The following is an 18,890-nucleotide window of genomic DNA, read 5'->3' on the forward strand; positions in this document are numbered from 1 at the left end:
ACACAGCAAGACAAAACGGTCGAGCCTGAAGCTTCCTGCCGGGTCCTTCTGGGGTCCCCAGCGGCGGCCACAGTTGCCACAGATGCCTGATCAAAATTCTTTTTTTATCGGCTTTTTTTTGTGTTTGTTATTCTGCCGATGGCTGATGTTTTGGGGAAAAAATGTCCATATATCGACCTCTAGAAAAAAACTAATAGAAGGTCTGTGTCAAGGCAGACAGACAGACAGACAGAAAGATACCTGGTCTGTTTCGCTTAAGTGTTGCTTGTCTAGATCCTCGATGGTGACAGTGTCTAAATGAGATACATTCTTTTTTTAAAAATCAATGTATTTAAGTTTTCTGTTTCATTCTATTATCTCTGAAAGCTTTTTGAATGTCTTACCTGTGAGCAAAAGACCAGCAATAACGACAAGTAGCTGAGTAGGGAGCATAGACCTGGACATGATGGCACACGTATTATGGTCACCATGCACAAGGAGTCTGCAGCTTGCCTCGTCTGCGTTCCTCTTTATAAGCTCGGCCCCCAACCTGCTGTTCAACATGACACTGAAAGACATAATCAGAGAGTTTGTTGACACGCTTAAGCAAGGGCGTAGGTTTGCATAGAGACAGTAGGGACATAACACGCCCAAACTTTCCAGATTGCTCAAATTGTCCCTGTCAACTTTTAAGCAACCTGATTTGCATTATATGATGAGTTCAAGTTATATACAGTGTACCACAAAAGTGAGTACACCGCTTGCATTTCTGCAGATATTTAAGTATATCTTTTCATGGGACAATACTGACAAAATGACACTTTGACACAATGAAAGTAGTCTGTGTGCAGCTTATATACTAGAGTTAATTTATTTTCCCCTCAAAATATAGCCATTAATATCTAAACCCCTAGCAACAAAAGTGAGTGCATCACATGAACACTACGTACTAGAGATGTCCCGATTGATCGGGATGCCGATCGATCACGTCATTTTCAAAGTATCGAAATCGGCAAAAAAATATGGGCCATGCCTTTTTTTAATTTATATATATTTTTTAATTAAATCGTTTTCTAATTGTATTTAACGTTACAGACATAATATGTTACACTCATCCAGAGTTTTTAGTTTAGGCTTAAGGTAGGGTTATCAAATTTATCCCGATAACGGCGGAAATACGTTTTTTTAAAAATGTATCATGTTAAATATTTAAAGCAATCAATACATGCGTTGCACGACCCATTCACGCATTATCGCGCTCAATATGTAATGGCGCCATTTTACCTATATAGAGAGACAAAACGCAGCGTAATATGAGTACAGTGAATTTTGGCAGCCTTTGGAGCCTTTTTTTAATTGGCTAAAGCCTTACAATCCCTCTCCCTACAATTAGAAATATCATGGGAAGCAATGTGGAGAAGCAAGGTAGCAATTGATCTTTTTCTTAATACCTTATTTAATTTCCCAACGCAGAGAAGATATATCAATTGGTAGCACTACGCAAAGCCATGGTTCCACTTCCCATCATGCATTGGGGCATGGCTACAGTATCATTTACTGAAAGTTCAACAAATACACAAGATGGCAATATTTAGTCACAATATACAAAGTCACAAATCTTTCTATCCGTGGATCCCTCTCACAGAAAGAATGTTAATAATGTAAATGCCATCTTGAGGATTTATTGTCATAATAAACAAATACAGTACTTATGTACTGTATGTTGAATGTATATATTCGTCCGAGTTTTATTCATTTTTTTCTTAATGCATTGCCAAAATGTATATGATCGGGAAAATTTTTCGGGAATGATTGGAATTGAATCGGGAGCAAAAAAAAGCAATCGGATCGGGAAATATCGGGATCGGCAGATACTCAAAACGATCGGGATCGGATCGGGAGCAAAAAAACATGATCGGAACAGCCCTAGTTGTAAGGATAGAATAGACCCTAGTGAATTATTTTGATAATATTCAGACTAACATTTATCCCCTTTCACTTGCTGAATGTGCCAGTCCATCCGCCCCCCCGACTTAACCCCACCCCCCTTCGCCACACATATACACACGCACACTCAACTGAAGAATTTTTTTAGGCAGCCACTATAAGTAAAATAAAAAGACGTCAATGTTGTGGAGGTGGGGGGAAACACCATTATTTTGCTACTGAAAGTCCGACCTGCATCAGAGTTAGCATCACATTAAAATGTGAACTTGCTAACCTGCAAAACTACTGCGGTCAGGCCAGCCTCCACAAGAAACAACGAAGTTAACTTAGCCGTCCCTCATTTGGATCAGTTTTTGCATTATGTGCAACGCGGTGGCTTTAGAGTCCAAGTCCTTTAAAAAAATAAATAAATAAAATTTTAAAAAGCGGGGAGCTATCCCATATCAAATTTATTTCTCTAGCCCTTTACAAAAACCCAGAAGGTCCACAATGTGCTTTACAACAACAATATAGTTCCTAATAAATAAGAGGCAGGAAAGTATAGAATGGGTCCACTTCAGGAGGACATGAAAAAAAATCTTAAATGAAATCATTCATCAGTATTTCATGACAGTACTTTGGTTCTGAAGGGACACACCATATAACTGTTTGCATTTCTCTAACACACTTAAAATAATCAATCAGGGAATAGTATCATTTCTCACATGTATTGTAGGACTGTTTGTACAACTCTAACACACCTAATATAAAATAAATAGCACTTACACCATAGTTTAATGAAAAGAAGCAGAATAGATACACAACGCCATCTTATCAAAGAAGCCCAACGTGTGCGTCACGAGCAAGATTGACGCACCAACTCTCGCGATCAGTTCTCCCAGTCACTCCAAGGACAAGGACAGGGCGCTCTGTCCTAATACAAGTAGCATCTCGCCCAGCCAGGATAACAAGTTGATAGCGGGCGCTTGGGACGTCAAGACCAGCGTCTCTCGCTGTGGCAACCAAGTCCCAGCCACGAAGGATGACGCACGAACCTAACCGCCCAAAACCGGCCACAGAGGGATGATCCCAAGACAAGACCCAGCCACACTTTCAGCCCGGCCCACTCCATCGCACCTTTCAAAAAGACTGGACACTGAGATAACAAACTGTGGCTGCTCAGAAACATTTCTATGTAGCCTTGTTTTGGATCCAGCAGGGTCCCTCCGTTGTCTATTTTTGTCTTGTTTTTTGACCATTGTCGACGCATAAATTGTCAACCTGTTTTCGGTGAGCCTTCTTCAAACTTTTGGAACATGGAGTCAGTACAAAGGGTTAACACAGGAGGGGAACGCGCGGAATTTTTTATCCTCCCGGTTGACTCATGGAGCGGTCTCAGCGGAATACCGTTTTTGTGCAGCTTGGCTGGGAGGCTGAATTCCTTCAGTTCGAGTCTTGCGTTCGTCTTGTGTGCCTCAAATGTAGATCGGTCTTTGGATATCTTAATTTTTTTTCCCCAAAATCACTTTATATTACATGTTGAGGTAATTATCGAGGTTTGATTGATTAAATATTTGCTTGATTGATTGATTGATTGAATATTTGCTTGTGCTCATATATACCATAATACATATTGCCATATTTTTCTTACTAATACAACCAGTAAATGATTATTGCTTGCTATACCAGGTTGTAGTATGATGCTTAAGTGTTACAAAGAGTAAAAGAGGGTCGGGATGACAACTTCCTTGCTTCATGGCCGCATCATTGCGTAACTAGACCTTCCGAGGCATCTTCAGCACCTGGTGTCTGGACTTTTCGTCTAGACCTTCGAGGACAATTTTCCATCCGAGGACATCTTCCATGGCCGCAGCGTTGCATAACTGAAGTGTCTGGGTCATTTTGATTGTTTACATGATTGTTTACATGAGCCCTTGCTTACACACGTGTATTTACTTAGTTCCACCTATATGCACACACATATCCAATTGAAAACCACATGGGTGTCTCCAGCTTGCTCTCCCCCTCCCTCAGGGCGGCATCCATTTTTTTAGGACAAACCCCTAAATAAAATACCAAGGAGGATTTTTTTCTTTAGATCAATTTTGGTGACTGTCACTAGTCACTCTTTTGTTCTCCTTGGCCAAGAAAACTGAGTGTCTTCTCTCCTTATTTTTGGGTAATTTTACAATGTCTACCTAAGGATCTATTTTTGAACTTGACATTACAGTACTTAATTTGAGTCTAGGGGTGCTCCAGTGTCCCTCACAAGTGGACCCATATTTGGATGACTCCCCATTTTTTTTAATAAAGGGACTTGGACTTCAAAATGTTTTAGTTTTTTTTTTTTAAAACAAAGGTTTGAATCGAACGTTGTATCACCTGAACCAATACACATTAAAGTATAAGTAAATACAGATTTATTTTGCATTGATCATTTAGCCTATCAATTAATTAGGTTCATATTCGTGAGTAATGTAGCCCTGACCTCCATTCAATAATCTGTTTGGTCTTATTAATATCTCGTCAGGACCGTCCCAAGCAAAAAGTGTACATGCTGGTTATGCTATTATATCGTCCCTACCAACTTTGAGACCAAATTTACGCCCTTGCGCTTAAGCCACGTTTAGGGCTTGTTAAAGGATGCAGGCGAAAGACTACAGTCTCCAACACTGCTGTTTATATAAATATTCAAATAATGTACATCAGGATATTGTTGTGTACATCAGGATGTTGTACAACAGTAGTACTGCTATAGGCTGCGCTAAAGTATTGGTTGTCAACTTTTTATCCTTTGTGCTTCCTTAACTCATTCACTCCCAGCCATTTTTACCGGTGCAACCCCCTTCGCTATTACTGGATTTGGACTGATTTTGGAAGGCCCACAGAAAATTCTGTTCTATTGCTATATAAACATGGAACCCACCAAAAGAAAGATAAGACTCTCTTCTTTCAGCAGGAAAAAAGTTAGTTCATATCTTTTTCCATTCTTTAGAAATCAGCATTAGAAAATAGTTTGTTTGAGCAATTTTCCCATTTCTGATGAAAAAACAGAGAAATTGAGCTTTTTGTGAAAGAATACATTTCAAACATAACTTTGACTTTAACACAACTATTTTTTTGCTTTAGTTACATTCCAAACATCTGAATAATGTTTTCCTTTTACAAAATAACATAAACAACAAGACAAATAGCGCTTTTGATGGCAAAGTAACAATTTATTTACACATAACTAATTGAGAGATGACGCTGTTATGGCCACGACAGCCGGGGAAAACTTTTCCCTCATCGCTGCCTGTCTCTGCTCAGCGAGCAGCACGGACTCAACGGCATTGTCTGCTGCACTGGTGGTCCCGGTCGTTCTGCTCGGTTGTCCAGCGCCTGGCCGGCCAAGCGGCCCGGTGTTGTGCTGAAAAATATCCGTCCCGCGTGCCGTTGAATCAGGTTGCGGGTCTTACCAAATGTGCTACTGCCCTCCAGTGGCCAGTTTTATTACTTTAGAATGGATTTTCAGCATTGTGCGTTGGCGCTAAATTCAATCAGAACCCAGAGATGTCTCTTGTGGGGAAAAAAAGAAGAAAAAAAAACGTAAAATGGGACAGTGAGAAAATTAAAAATAGAACGTATTAATACGTTTTGGGAGCAAATGAGTTAAAAGAACAAATATATATTTTCAATGAAAATATGATGCTACAGTCAGTATTGGAATCACTGTAAAATAATATTGTATAAGTACAAAATTACAGTATGTAGCACTATGTTTCCCCTAAATATTACATAGATTTCATCATGTATTTTATAGTGTTTTATGCATAACATCAGTGTATTTTAAAATCATTTAATATTATCAAGCAGTTCTTGAATCCTGATACAGGAAAAATAGTAGCATGACATAATTTGCTATATGCGGGAAAGGCAGTTATTTCTAGTAGAGATAATCATGTAACTTAAATGGTTACCAACCCAAATGGTTGACTATTATCAGATGTGGGTAGCACCACGTTATATGTACTCCGCTATATGTACTCCATTACATTTACTTTAGTAACTTTTTGAAAAAATGTACTTCTTGGACTAGTTTTACCATGCAATACATTTTACTTTTACTGTACTTGAGTAGATTTGTGAAGAAAAACACTTCTCTTACTCCGCTACTTTAGGCGACACTAGATGAGTTACATTTTTCCTCTTTTTTCTACTTAACTTTCTTGTCTCAGTTTCACTACTGAGACGTTGCAACAATAACCACGTTACTCTATAATACCGATCAGAGGTAACAATTTTTTGTTGTTGTGTCATCTATTTGGCCTGACATTGTCATGTAATAGGTTATAGTACAATATAATAACAATTCTTATAGATGAAGTTGTGCTTACAAAAAAATATACCATTACAACAACAAAAAAACCAGACATCGTAAGCAGTTACTCACAATGTTACTCTTCACTTGAGTACTCTATCCAACGAATAATTTTTTACTCGTACTTGAGTAAATATTTTGGCTACTCCCCCCACTTTTGATTGTTATTTAATCACTGTACATCCAAATTATTGCAATATTACAGTACTTCAATAAGCAAAATGATAAAGTGTTTTCCCAAGGTTGTAATGACAATCATTCTGAGGACATTGTGATATGAGTGGAAATAGTGATAGCAACCAAAGAGATATAATTTTATTTCTTGATGTGCTATAAAAGTCGTTTGAGGGAGGAGAGAGAGGATTTTGTCCAGCGTCAACAAAGCATAACATGTCTCAAAATGTAATTTATAGGTTGATGTTTAACTTTAGTTGATAGACTTCAACTTGCAGCCCGTCTTTGGAATATTTCAACATGTTGCACAATCGAAGCGTTATGACCAGCAATTAAAAAAACAGTCAAACGGTAAAACTCCAGAAGAGTTTTGGAGATGGTGATGATATGATATGCTTTATGGCACACACAGATTGGCTGAAGTGATAGTTCGACCCTTGGAATGAACCAGGAAAGACAGTTAATTTTCATGGTCTGCAATCAGATTAGCATCCAGCAGGGAACAAAATAAAAAAAGAGTTACCCACCTATAATGTTGTGACGGCTGCAACTTTATATATATTGTATATAGTATATTACAGGATTATTGAAAAGCAACTCCCTATTTCATAATATTGATAATTTATTTAAAATGTTCTAATATTTTTCTCAATTTATTTGTGCATATTCCTTGATGTAAGGCAATTAAATCCATGCGCCAATAGCAGCTGACTCCGTGCCAGATCCGGCCTCAGCTCGCCAGATCCGCATACCAATGTCCGCATACCAACGTTTCATCTAGCGATGTCCCGATCGATCGGCATCCTGATCGATCGGGTCCGATCACGTCATTTTCAAAGTATCGGAATCGGCAAAGAAATATCGGACATGCCTTTTTTTAATATATATATATATTTTTTTTAATTAAACCGTTTTCTAATTGTATTTAACGTTACAGACATAATATGTTACACTTATCCAGAGTCTTTAGTTTAGGCTTAAGGTAGGGTTATCAAATGTATCCCGATAACGGCGGTAATTAAATTTTTAAAAAATGTATCACGTTAAAATATTTAACGCAATTAATGAATGCGCTGCACGACCCACTTACGCATTGTCACGCTCAATATGTAATGGCGCCGTTTTACCTATATAGAGAGCTAAAAGGCAGCGTAAAATGAGTAGAGTGAATTTTGGTAGCCTTTGGAGCCTTGTTTTAAATGGCTAGAGCCTTACAATCCCTCTCCCTACAATTAGAAATATCGTGGGAAACAATGTGGGGAAGCAAGGTAGTAATTGATTTTTTTCTTAACACCCTATTTTATTTCCCAACGCACAGAAGATATATCAATTGGTAGCACTAAGCACAGTCATGGTTGCACTTCCCATCATGCATTTGGGCATGGCTACAGTATCATTTACTGAAAGCTCAACAAATACACTCGATGGCAATATTTAGTCACAATATACAAAGTCACAAGTCTTTCTATCTGTGGATCCCTCTCACAGAAAGAATGTTAATAATGTAAATGCCATCTTTAGGATTTATTGTCATAATAAACAAATACAGTACTTATGTACTGTATGTTGAATGTATATATTCGTCCGAGTTTTATTCATTTTTTCCTAATGCATTGCCAAAATGTATATGATCGGGAAAAGTTATCGGGAATGATTGGAATTGAATCGGGAGCAAAAAAAAAAAAAAGCAATCGGATCGGGAAATATCGGGATCGGCAGATACTCACACTAAAACGATCGGGATCGGATCGGGAGCAAAAAAAAACATGATCGGAGCAACCCAAGTTAATTGTTTATATGATTAAATAAAGGAAATTGGCTCTAAGTAAAGCTTGTCATAATTTTATCGCATCAGGCGGGTCGGCTCTCAAGCTCAATGAGGACCAAGTCACATCTCCAGGTCCTCCTCTGAGAACCTGGGCAAAAAAAATATGTGCACCCCTGCCTATATAACTGAAGTCATTATATAATGCAAATAAGGTTGCTTGAAAAGTGGTGGGGACAATTTAAGCATCCTAAAAAGTTGGTTGTGTTACGTCCCTACAATCCCTATGCAAACCTACGCCCTTGGCCGCGCTTCACTTTTTTTGCTTGACTTCTTCGTTTCAACTCTGTGGATATCGTCGATTTATACTCTTTGCTGCCCTCGTGCGGTCGCTTCTGCACATTGACCCCCATCAGCATTCTCCTCTCGCATTTTTTGTGCGTGTGCAGACGTCACGACCGGATGTTGACAGTGTGCGTCCCGCAGACACGACGCTATTAGGAACAGCTGAAAGCAACAGCAAAATCACAAAAGCGAACAGAGACTCACGACGTATGTTAGTGTAAAACGCACCTCAGGCAACCCAGTCGGACATTTTGTCGTAGGGTACTTTTTGGACCTTGCGAGCACTCCGGTAAGTCAACAGTGACGGGAAAAGGCGTGTTTTTTTTTCACTCATGATGTCCCGTTTTGTTGTCTGTCGTTAGCTCAATCGGCTAGCGCTGTTTGAGCTTCGTGCATGTCTGTCATTAGACAAGCAGGCCGAAAACTAGTTACACGGATTACAATATAACGCATATAACAGATTCCGAGGTGTTTGACCGACGTGCGTCCAGAAAGCTTTAGAACGGGATAGAGACACAAGCTTGGACCTTCAACAATCAACGATTTCAGGCTGAACTAAAAATTAAGCATATGCTTCAACCGAGTCTCAATTAAAGACAATGTACGTTTAGGGAATTGCTTGATGTGCAAATGTCTGAATAAGTGGGAATTGAAATGAAAGTTGGTAAACATGAAACTACCTTGACGTTGTATTTGACGCGAAGCTCAGATTAAACCACGTAGACCAACACGCGATGTCCTTTGAAGTCAAATATAGTTAAAACTGCGTGGGTCAAAAGTGCAACTGGGCAGGTAAATACTAGGGTTGGGGATCTCTGGCATGAAGTTGATTCGATATGTATCGAGATACACAGGTTACGATTCGATTAAAAAACGATACATTTGTAATGCAGAGCGATTCGATACGGTGAAACGATACGATAGTAAATTTTTAAAGTTTGTTCTTACTAGAGGTGCACCATATCCATTTTTTTAAAAAAACAGATATCGGTAACTTCCTGCTCCTCAAGGCTGATACCGATACAACAACCAATGATATATACAGTGGGGCAAATAAATATTTAGTCAACCACCAATTGTGCAAGTTCTCCTACTTGAAAAGATTAGAGAAGCCTGTAATTGTCAACGTGGGTAAACCTCTACCATGAGAAACAGAATGTGGAGAAGAAGAAAAAAAACTGAAAATCACATTTTTTTATTTGGAAAAAAAAAAAAAAAATTGCAAATCATGGTGGAAAATAAGTATTTGGTCAATACCAAAAGTTAGTCTCAATACTTTGTTATGTACCCTTTGTTGGCAATAACGGAGGCCAAACGTTTTCTGTAACTCTTCACTCTTCGCTTGGTGTAAAGAAATCAACGTGGGAGCAATTATTAGAAAATGGAAGACATACAAGACCACTGATAATCACCCTCGATCTGGGGCTCCATGCAAGATCTCACCCCGTTCCATCAAAATGATAACAAGAACGGTGAGCAATAATCCCAGGACCACACATTGGGACCTAGTGAATGACCTACTGAGAGCTGGGACCACAGTAACAAAGGCTACTATCAGTAACACAATGCGCCGCCAGGGACTCAAATCCTGCACTGCCAGACGGGTCCCCCTGCTGAAGCCAGTACACGTCCAGGCCCGTCTGCAGTTCGCTAGAGAGCATTTGGATGATCCATAAGAGGACTGAAATAGAACTTTTTGGTAGAAACACAGGTTCACGTGTTTGGAGGAGAAAGAATAGTCAATTGCACCATACCCACTGTGAAGCATGGGGGTGGAAACACCATGCTTTAGGGCTGTTTTTCTGCAAAGGGACCAGGACAACTGATCTGTGTAAAGGAAAGAATGAATGGGACCATGTATCGAGAGATTTTGAGTGAAAATCTCCTTCCATCAGCAAGGGCATTGAAGATGAGACGTGGCTGGGTCTATCAGCATGACAATAATCCCAAACACACTGCCAGAGCAACAAAGGAGTGGCTTCGTAAGAAGCATTTCAAGGTCCTGGAGTGGCCTAGCCAGTCTCTAGATCTCAACCCGATAGAAAATCTGTGGAGGGAGTTGAAAATCAGTGTTGCCTAACGACAGCCCCAAAACATCACTGCGCGAGAGGAGATCTGCATGGAGGAATGGGCCAAAATACCAGCAACAGCGTGTGAAATGCTGGTGAAGAGTTATAGAAAACGTTTATTATTGCCAACAAAGGGTACATAACATAGTATTGAAATGAACTTTTGGTATTGACGAAATACTTATTTTCCACCACGATTTGCAAATAATTTCTTTAAAAATCAAACAATGTGATTTTTTTTTTTTTTTCCCGCATTGTCTTTCATGGTTGAGGTTTACCCATGCTGACAATTACAGGCCTCTCTAATATTTTCAAGTGGGAGAACTTGCGCAATTAGTGGTTGACTAAATACTCATTCACCCCACTGTAATAATCTACAGTATTATGCTGTTTGAGTGTACACTACTTTATTGTCAAACATTTCAATTGGCTTCAGTTAAGGTAGTCAGAATGGGCCGCATCTTCCTGGACCACATTGGCGGAACGCGCCTGTTCTCATGTGCCAACTGCGACACCATCCTGACCAATCGCTCCGAGCTCATCTCCACCAGATTCACGGGTGCCACCGGCAGAGCTTTCCTCTTTAACAAGGTACCATCGCACACAAACATTTACCATAGCCAAAATTTTAGGTAGAATGGTTGGGCAAGTAGGTAGGAAGAGGTGGAGTGGTATGAGTATGAGTGGAGTGGTGAATGAAGTGTGCGTGTACTGTGCATATATCGTATTTTTCGAACTATAAGTCGCAGTTTGTTTTTTTTTCTCCATAGTTTGGCAGAGGGTGCGCGTTATACTCTGGAGCGACTTATGTGTGATTATTTACGGTCGGATTGAGCCGACCTCTCTCTTGCCAACTTTTTAAAAAATAAATATATAGTCATATATTTATACTAAAACTATGTATGGATGTAAAATAAAATAAATAAATTGGATAAAACAGACAAGGCGCTGTGCATGCCTGCGCACGTGAACGCAATGACTCTTTTCAATCTTCCCCTCCCGCGCCCTGGGCCCTCTGCGAGCATTTCCTTTTCGATATGGAGCAGACAGGGGAATTAAAAATCAAACAACTGCGGTAGAAGTGGGATATGGAAAGGACTGAAATTGATTGATGAAGATATACGGAAACCTGTGTCGGCTTCGCTGAATGTAAACTAATGTGGCGCTTTGGTCTCATACGAGAAATGAATATAACAAACTTTTCCAGCGTTATTTCGTTGTGTAATTGCCTTTATAATGATCATAAAAATATGTAGATTATTTAAACATTGAGAAAACGTGCGGGGTTTTTTTTCTGCCAACTCGAGAATAAAATAAATGTCAAATCCACGATCCGCCTGTTAGAACAGACACGCAAATATAAAAGATATAAATGTTTATTGAATATCCATCTTACAGTCTTGCTTAACTGGGAGAATTCGTTACAAAAGACAGGCTTTAATTTGTTAACATTATGCATATATGCACTGGCATCTTGACAAACGTGATCACACAAAACGCAACCATGCATCGCATCCCCGCATTTCCTCCTTCTCCTGAGTCCTCACAAATAAAATTTCGGGTTTTTTTCGGGCTCGTGCCTACAAATAAAACATAAAATTTCAGGGGTTTTTGGGCTCGGGCAAGCAAATCAAGTTAATTGATCGGGCTCGGGCCGCGTCGGGCTGGATTTTTTTAGGCCCGATCTAACTTCCAGCGTCATGTAATGTTAGCATATCGTACACCTATTCAGCCAGTTGTTCTCGCTTGTATTTCAAATTGCCTTTCAAGATGACATGTCTGCTCTTGGTGCTGGATTCTATCAAATAAATTTCCCCCAAAAAATGCGACTAATATACAGTGGGGCAAATAATTAATTAGTCAACCACCAATTGTGCAAGTTCTCCCACTTGAAAATATTAGATAGGCCTGTAATTGTCAACATAGGTAAACCTCAACCATGAGAGACAGAATGTGGAAAAAAAACAACAGAAAATCACATTGTTTGATTTTTAAAGAATTATTTCCAAATTAGAGTGGAAAATAAGTATTTGGTCACCTACAAACCAAGATTTCTGGCTGTCAAAGAGGTTTAACGAGGTTTAACAAGGCTCCACTCGTTACCTGTATTAATGGCACCTGTTGTAACTCATTATCGATATAAAAGACACCTGTCCACAATCTCAGTCACACTCCAAACTTCACCATGGCCAAGACCAAAGAGCTGTCGAAGGACACCAGAGACAAAATTGTAGACCCGCACCAGGCTGGGAAGACTGAATATGCAATAGGTAAAACGCTTGGTGTAAAGAAATCAACTGTGGGAGCAATTATTAGAAAATGGAGGTCATACAAGACCACTGATAATCTCCCTCGATCTGGGGCTCCATGCAAGATCTCACCCCACACATCCAGGCCCGTCTGCAGTTCACATGAGAGCATTTGGATGAACCAGAAGAGGACTGGGAGAATGTGTTATGGTCAGATGAAACCAAAATAGAACTTTTAGGTAGAAACACAGGTTTTCGGTTTTGGAGTAGAAAGAATACTGAATTGCATCCGAAGAACACCAAACCCACTGTGAAGCATGGGGGTGGAAACATCATGCTTTGGGGCTGTTTTTCTGCATAGGGACCAGGACGACTGATCTGTGTAAAGGAAAGAATGATTGGGGGGAGAGATTTTGAGTGAAAATCTCCTTCCATCAGCAAAGGCATTGAAGATGAGACGTGGCTGGGTCTTTCAGTATGACAATGATCCCAAACACACAGCCAGGGCAACAAAGGAGTGGCTTCGTAAGAAGCATTTCAAGGTCCTGGAGTGGCCGAGCCAGTCTCCAGCTCTCAACCCCATAGAAAATCTGTGGAGCGAGTTGAAAGTCCGTGTTGCCCAACGACAGCCCCAAAACATCACTGCTCTAGAGGAGATCTGCATGGAGGAATGGGCCAAAATACCAGCAACAATGTGTGAAAAGCTTGTGAAGAGTTACAGAAAACGTTTGGCCTCAGTTATTGCCAACAAAGGGTACATAACAAAGTATTGGCATGAACTTTTAGTATTGACCAAATACTTATTTTCCACCATGATTTGCAAATAAATTCTTTAAAAATCAAACAATGTGATTTTCTAGTTTTTTTCCCCCACATTCTGTGTCTCATGGTTGAGGTTTACCCATGTTGACAATCACAGGCCTCTCTAATATTTTCAAGTGGGAGAACTTGCACAATTAGTGGTTGACTAAATATTTATTTGCCCACTGTTTTTTTTTTCCTTTTTATTGCCCATTTTTTTGGCTGGTGCGACTTATACTCAGATGCGACGTATAGTCCGAAAAATACGGTAGATTACATTTGTGCGCAGCTGAAGAGCCTCCCGTGTGTGCAGGTGGTGAATCTTCAGTACAGCGAAGTCCAGGACCGCGTGATGCTGACGGGCCGACACATGGTCCGAGACGTCAGCTGCAAGAACTGCAACAGCAAGTTGGGCTGGATCTATGAGTTCGCCACCGAGGACAGCCAGCGCTACAAGGAGGGACGAGTCATCCTGGAGAGGGCGCTGGTCAGGGAGAGTGAGGGCTTCGAGGAACACGTGCCCTCGGACAATTCTTGAATGTCACAAACTGTATGAACAACTTCACAGACAAAACATATTTGACTATCTTTTCCTGAAACAGTGGTGCAGAAAACAAGCACCTTTAGACAAAACCTCCAGTTGCTGCCATCATGAACCTTATTTGGATTCCACTGCCGGATAGGCGCAGTCAACCATTAGATTGACAAATTGTCAGATTGTCAAAATTTTTTTTTTTTTTTTTCAGCAGTACAACTTTCTGAATGGTCTTAACACTTCTATTGGTTGCTCTGAGACACAAGTAATTGGCTGTAATTGATGGTTATAAACAAACTAGAGTTGCTTTAAGAACGGGCTGTTTTTACGTTGACCAGTGACCATGCAGTAAATTTGCCAAATTATCACTTACAAAATGTAAATGAAACTAAGGAAAAGACCGACAACCTTCCCACTGTCCTAAAGGTTTGGTTTTTCATCAATTAACACATTTGCTGTCACTGACGGTGATCGTCCAATCCATTTCGACTGCAAAGGGCTGTCAGCCATTGAACAAGTCAACAAAGCTTTTTTACATGATTGACAAAATTTTCACTTGAGCAGTATATTGTTTTTCTCCTGTTTTTAACCAGAGAGGGAAAATTGCTTCCGTCCCACTGACTAATCCATTCTGTGAAATTGATAGTCCTTTCATCAACAATTAATGAATCAATTGTTAACAATGTGACATTACATGCATAGATTTCAGCCCTTGATTTTCCTTAGCGACAATGAAAAGGTCTTTGACGTCACGGTCAAGGTGATTGTTCATCTCATGTTGGGTTTAATTACGTCGCATTTTTTCCGCTGCCACGTTGCTAACCGGTCACCCATGGAGTGAGTAGACCCTCTGGGCTTTGTCAGTGCCATAATGGACAACATTATTGGAAGCTTTCCTGAGTTAAATTAATAAAAAAAAAAAAAAAAAAAAGTTCGTTAGCCTATGTAATTGAGCTTTGGATAAACATTTGCAAGTCAAAAATCGAAGATCACCTGAATGATGGCTTGTATTTTGTAAAACAGGTGACTACCATTTCAAGGTTCCGGTGTATTAGAGGATGATTTCATCAAACTAAAATTTTCATTTGGTTGATACTTGATGGTTCTTATTTTTTAATTTTCGCTATAATTGAGTTATGCTTGCATTTTAATGATTGAAATAAAAAGATTTATGCTGTCATTTACTTTCACGTGTTTATTGTTATTAGTAGGGCTGTCAAACGATTAACATTTTTAATTGAGTTAATTACAGCTTAAAAATTTTAATTGTAATTCAAACCATATATAAAATATGCCATATTTTTCTGTAGAATTATTGTTGGAATGGAAAGATAAGACGGATGTATACATTCAACATACGATACATAAGTACTGTATTAGTTTATGATAACAAATCAAGATGACATTAACATTAACATTTTGTTAAAGCGATCCATGGAAAGAAAGACTTGTAGTTCTTAAAAGATAAATTTTAGTACAAGTTATAGAAATTTTATATTAAAACCCCTCAATGTTTTCGTTTTAATAAAATTTGTAAAACTTTTCAATCAAAAAAAATAAACGAATAGCTCGCCATTGTTGATGTCAATAATTACACCATGCTCACTCACGGTGCTGAAAGACAAAATCAGTTGGACCAAAGCGCCAGCAGAGAGCGCCAAACACCAAAAAACAAGTAACAAGCGGACATTACACTGTCATTTTAATCTGTTTAAGCGGGGCATGTGCATTAATTGCGTCAAATATTTTAACGTGATTTTTTTTAAAAATTAATTACCGCCCGTTAACGTGATAATTTTGACAGCCCTAATATTTTTAGATATTATATATGCTATATTAATTTCTAAACAATGCCGAGTGGTCTTAAGACAACTGTTTATTTTTTGCATTCCTGGATAGTTAAGAGATTAACAAGTTTGCATTTATTGTATATTTTGATATAATTTGAGTTATGTTCAAATATTGAAATCTAAATTTGCTAATTAAATCCAGCCATTTATACTGGAAGTTTTCAAACTGTTTAGTAGTTTTTGAAAACAAAGGTTTGAATGGAACAGTGTATTACCTGAATCAATACATATGAAAGTTAGTATAAGTCAATACAGATGTATTTTGCCTTGATTATTTAGCCTATCAATTAATTAGGTTTATATTCGTGAGAAATGTAGCCATGTTCAATAATCTTTTCCGTTTTATTAATGTCCCGTCCCCAGCAAAAAGTGTACATGCAGGTCATGGTGTTATATCATCCCTTCCAATAATGAGATCAAACCTATGCCCTTGTCAGCATGGTATTATGGTCCCCAAAAACTAATGGTTGACGACATTATCTCAATAAGGCATGGGATTAAACAGTTACTATGGTTTTAGGATTAAAGGACGGGTGATGTTTCAAGTGTTGTTCTTATCTGAATTGTATTTTTGTGTCACTTTTTTTGGCCTAATATGTTCATGTATTAGGTTATAATACAGTACAGTGGTATGAAAAAGTATCTGAAATTATGGAATTTCTCACATTTCAGCATAAAATCACCATCAAATGTGATCTGATCTTTGTCAAAATCACACGGATTAAAAAAGTGCTTTAAGTAAAAACACCCAACATTTATAGGTTTTCATATTTTAATGAGGATATCATGCAAACAATGACAAAAGGGGGAATAACAAGTAAGTGAAGTGTCTGCCTAAGGAGACTTAAAGAGCAATTAAAACACATTTTTATGTCATAGTTATCCGTGGTAACGCTCTAAAATGGCTTAAATCGTACCTACAGCATAGATCATTCTCTGTAATGATTGGGGAATTTTCCTCCTCACAAACTTCTCTGTCTTGCGGGGTACCGCAAGGCTCTATTTTAGGGCCTGTTCTTTTTGCGCTTTATCTCCTACCTTCAGGATCAATTATTTAAAAAAATTCTTGCTCTTGCTAAATTCGTGGAGTGCATATCTGATGTGAAGCAGTGGCTTGCACAAAACTTTTTATATCTTAATGAGAGCAAAACTGAATTCATTACTTTTGGCACACCTTCCATGATGAAAGCCCTTGAGCCCAACTCTGGCGCTCCGGCTGATATTTTTAAGACACACGTTAAAAATCTCGGAGTGATATTCGATAGCAGGCTTAACTTTGAAAAACAGATTAGTTCTGTTGTAAGAGCAAGTTTTTTTCAGCTCCGTCTCTTTGCCAAAGTGAAGCCTTTTCTTAGTCGCCACGACCTTGAAAAAGCAATTCACGCTTTTATAAGCTCAAGGCTGGACTACTCCAGTCCACTTTATGTTGGCCTCCCCAAGTCCTCGATTTCTCGGCTGCAGCTTGTTCAAAATGCTGCTGCTCGATTTTTAACAGGTACACCTAGACGTGAGCATATTACCTCCGTGCTATCATCACTCCACTGGCTTCCACTCCATTTTAGAATTGTTTCAAACTTTTACTGTTTGTTTTTAAGTCTATTAATGGCCAGGCTCCATCTTATTTATCGGAAATTTTAACTTTTCGTAACTCTGGCAGGACTCTTCGCTCGACCGGCCAGCTTCTTTTAGATGTTCCGAGGTCAAAACTTATACAGTGCGGAGACCGATCCTTTGCGGTTGCTGCCCCCAGGCTGTGGTATAGCCTTCCCCCCGAAATCTGCACCACCATGGATGTAGGTCTTTTTAAGTCTCGGCTAAAAACACACCTTTTTAGACTTCCCTTTCACACAGATTAGGATAGCCTGGTTTTATTTGCTTAAGGGTTTTTTAATGTCTTTGGATTTTATCGGTTTTATTGTTTTATTTGCTGGACTTTTATCATGATGCGCCGTCTTTGTTATATTTTTCGTTTTATTTCTTGTTTCATTTTTTATTTTTTAAATGTCATTGTATAATATTTTCCTGCCTTTTATTTATCTTGAGCCATGTTTTGTTGTAAAGCACTTTGAGGGCCTTTCGGGTTTTTTAAAGGGCTATATAAATAAATTTGATTGATTGATTGATTGATTGATTGATTGATTGATTGATTGATTGATTGATTGATTTACCAAACAATTTAAGTCAGGTGTGTGCCCCAATCATCGATGGGTGGTTTAAAGCTGCCCTGCTCACTATAAAACACACACCTGGTAAGAATTGTCTTGATGAGAAGCATTGTCTGAGGTGCATCATGGCTCGGTCAAAAGAGCTGTCTGAAGACCTGCGATCAAGGATTGTTGATTTGTATAAAGCTGGGAAATGATACAAAACCATCTCTAAAAGTCTGGATGTTCATCCATCGACAGTCAGAGAAATTGTCTACAAATGGAGAGAGTTTGGCACCGTTGCTTCTCTCCCAATGAGTGGCCGTCCACCAAAGATGACGGCATGAGTTCAGCGTGTGAGAAAATTTTATTCATGCTTAAAACACAACCACTATACATCATATTTTGTATGCTTTTTGTTATGCTTGCATGAGAACATTATAGCATTAATCTGTTGAGTGTGCCTTCTCATGGCCTTGACTGTATCACCATATGCCCAAATATGGACTGTTATGTTCTGTTGTTTTTCAACATGCCCTGAATGAATACAAGGGAGGACTGGTTTCTTATCTTCGTTCCAGCCGGGACCGGAGCTCAAGGTCTCAACTCAAAGATGTTTTTGTATGGAAAAATAACCAGGCTTGTGAGATGATGAGTTTCGTTTCTTGGTAAAGTTTAGTTTCACGGTGGGCT

At 39.0% G+C, this 18,890-nt stretch overlaps 2 protein-coding genes across 4 annotated transcripts in view; one reads left to right on the forward strand and one right to left on the reverse strand.

Annotated features, from left to right (window-relative positions):
* Window positions 1-9,291, reverse strand: part of plb1 (phospholipase B1) — a 70,540-nt gene extending 61,249 nt beyond the window's left edge. For all 3 annotated transcript variants that reach the window (XR_009067240.1, XM_057860379.1, XM_057860377.1), the window contains exons 1-4: window positions 9,230-9,291; window positions 5,364-5,463; window positions 384-547; window positions 241-293 (exon numbers count right to left, since the gene is read on the reverse strand). Coding sequence is in view for 2 of the 3 variants with exons in the window: in XM_057860379.1 (XP_057716362.1) it covers window positions 241-293; window positions 384-543 (213 nt within the window). In the remaining variant the exon portion in view is untranslated. The remainder of the gene's footprint in view (window positions 1-240; window positions 294-383; window positions 548-5,363; window positions 5,464-9,229) is intronic.
* On the forward strand, window positions 8,667-15,383 carry ypel5 (yippee-like 5). The gene is made up of 3 exons (XM_057860389.1): window positions 8,667-8,838; window positions 11,055-11,209; window positions 13,982-15,383. The coding sequence occupies exons 2-3, from the start codon at window positions 11,069-11,071 to the stop codon at window positions 14,204-14,206; spliced, it is 366 nt and encodes a 121-aa protein (XP_057716372.1). The 5' UTR covers window positions 8,667-8,838; window positions 11,055-11,068; the 3' UTR covers window positions 14,207-15,383.
* Window positions 15,384-18,890: the final 3,507 nt, after the last annotated feature.

This window comes from Corythoichthys intestinalis, chromosome 15 (assembly GCF_030265065.1).
Source record: "Corythoichthys intestinalis isolate RoL2023-P3 chromosome 15, ASM3026506v1, whole genome shotgun sequence".
Taxonomy (NCBI): Eukaryota; Metazoa; Chordata; class Actinopteri; order Syngnathiformes; family Syngnathidae; genus Corythoichthys; species Corythoichthys intestinalis.

Excerpts from the sequence above, each read along its gene's own strand:
- ypel5 (XM_057860389.1), top strand. The coding sequence starts at position 11,069 with ATGGGCCGCATCTTCCTGGACCACATTGGCGGAACGCGCCTGTTCTCA. Across the intron at positions 11,210-13,981 it reads GAGCTTTCCTCTTTAACAAG|GTGGTGAATCTTCAGTACAG; the intron begins GTACCATCGCAC and ends CCGTGTGTGCAG.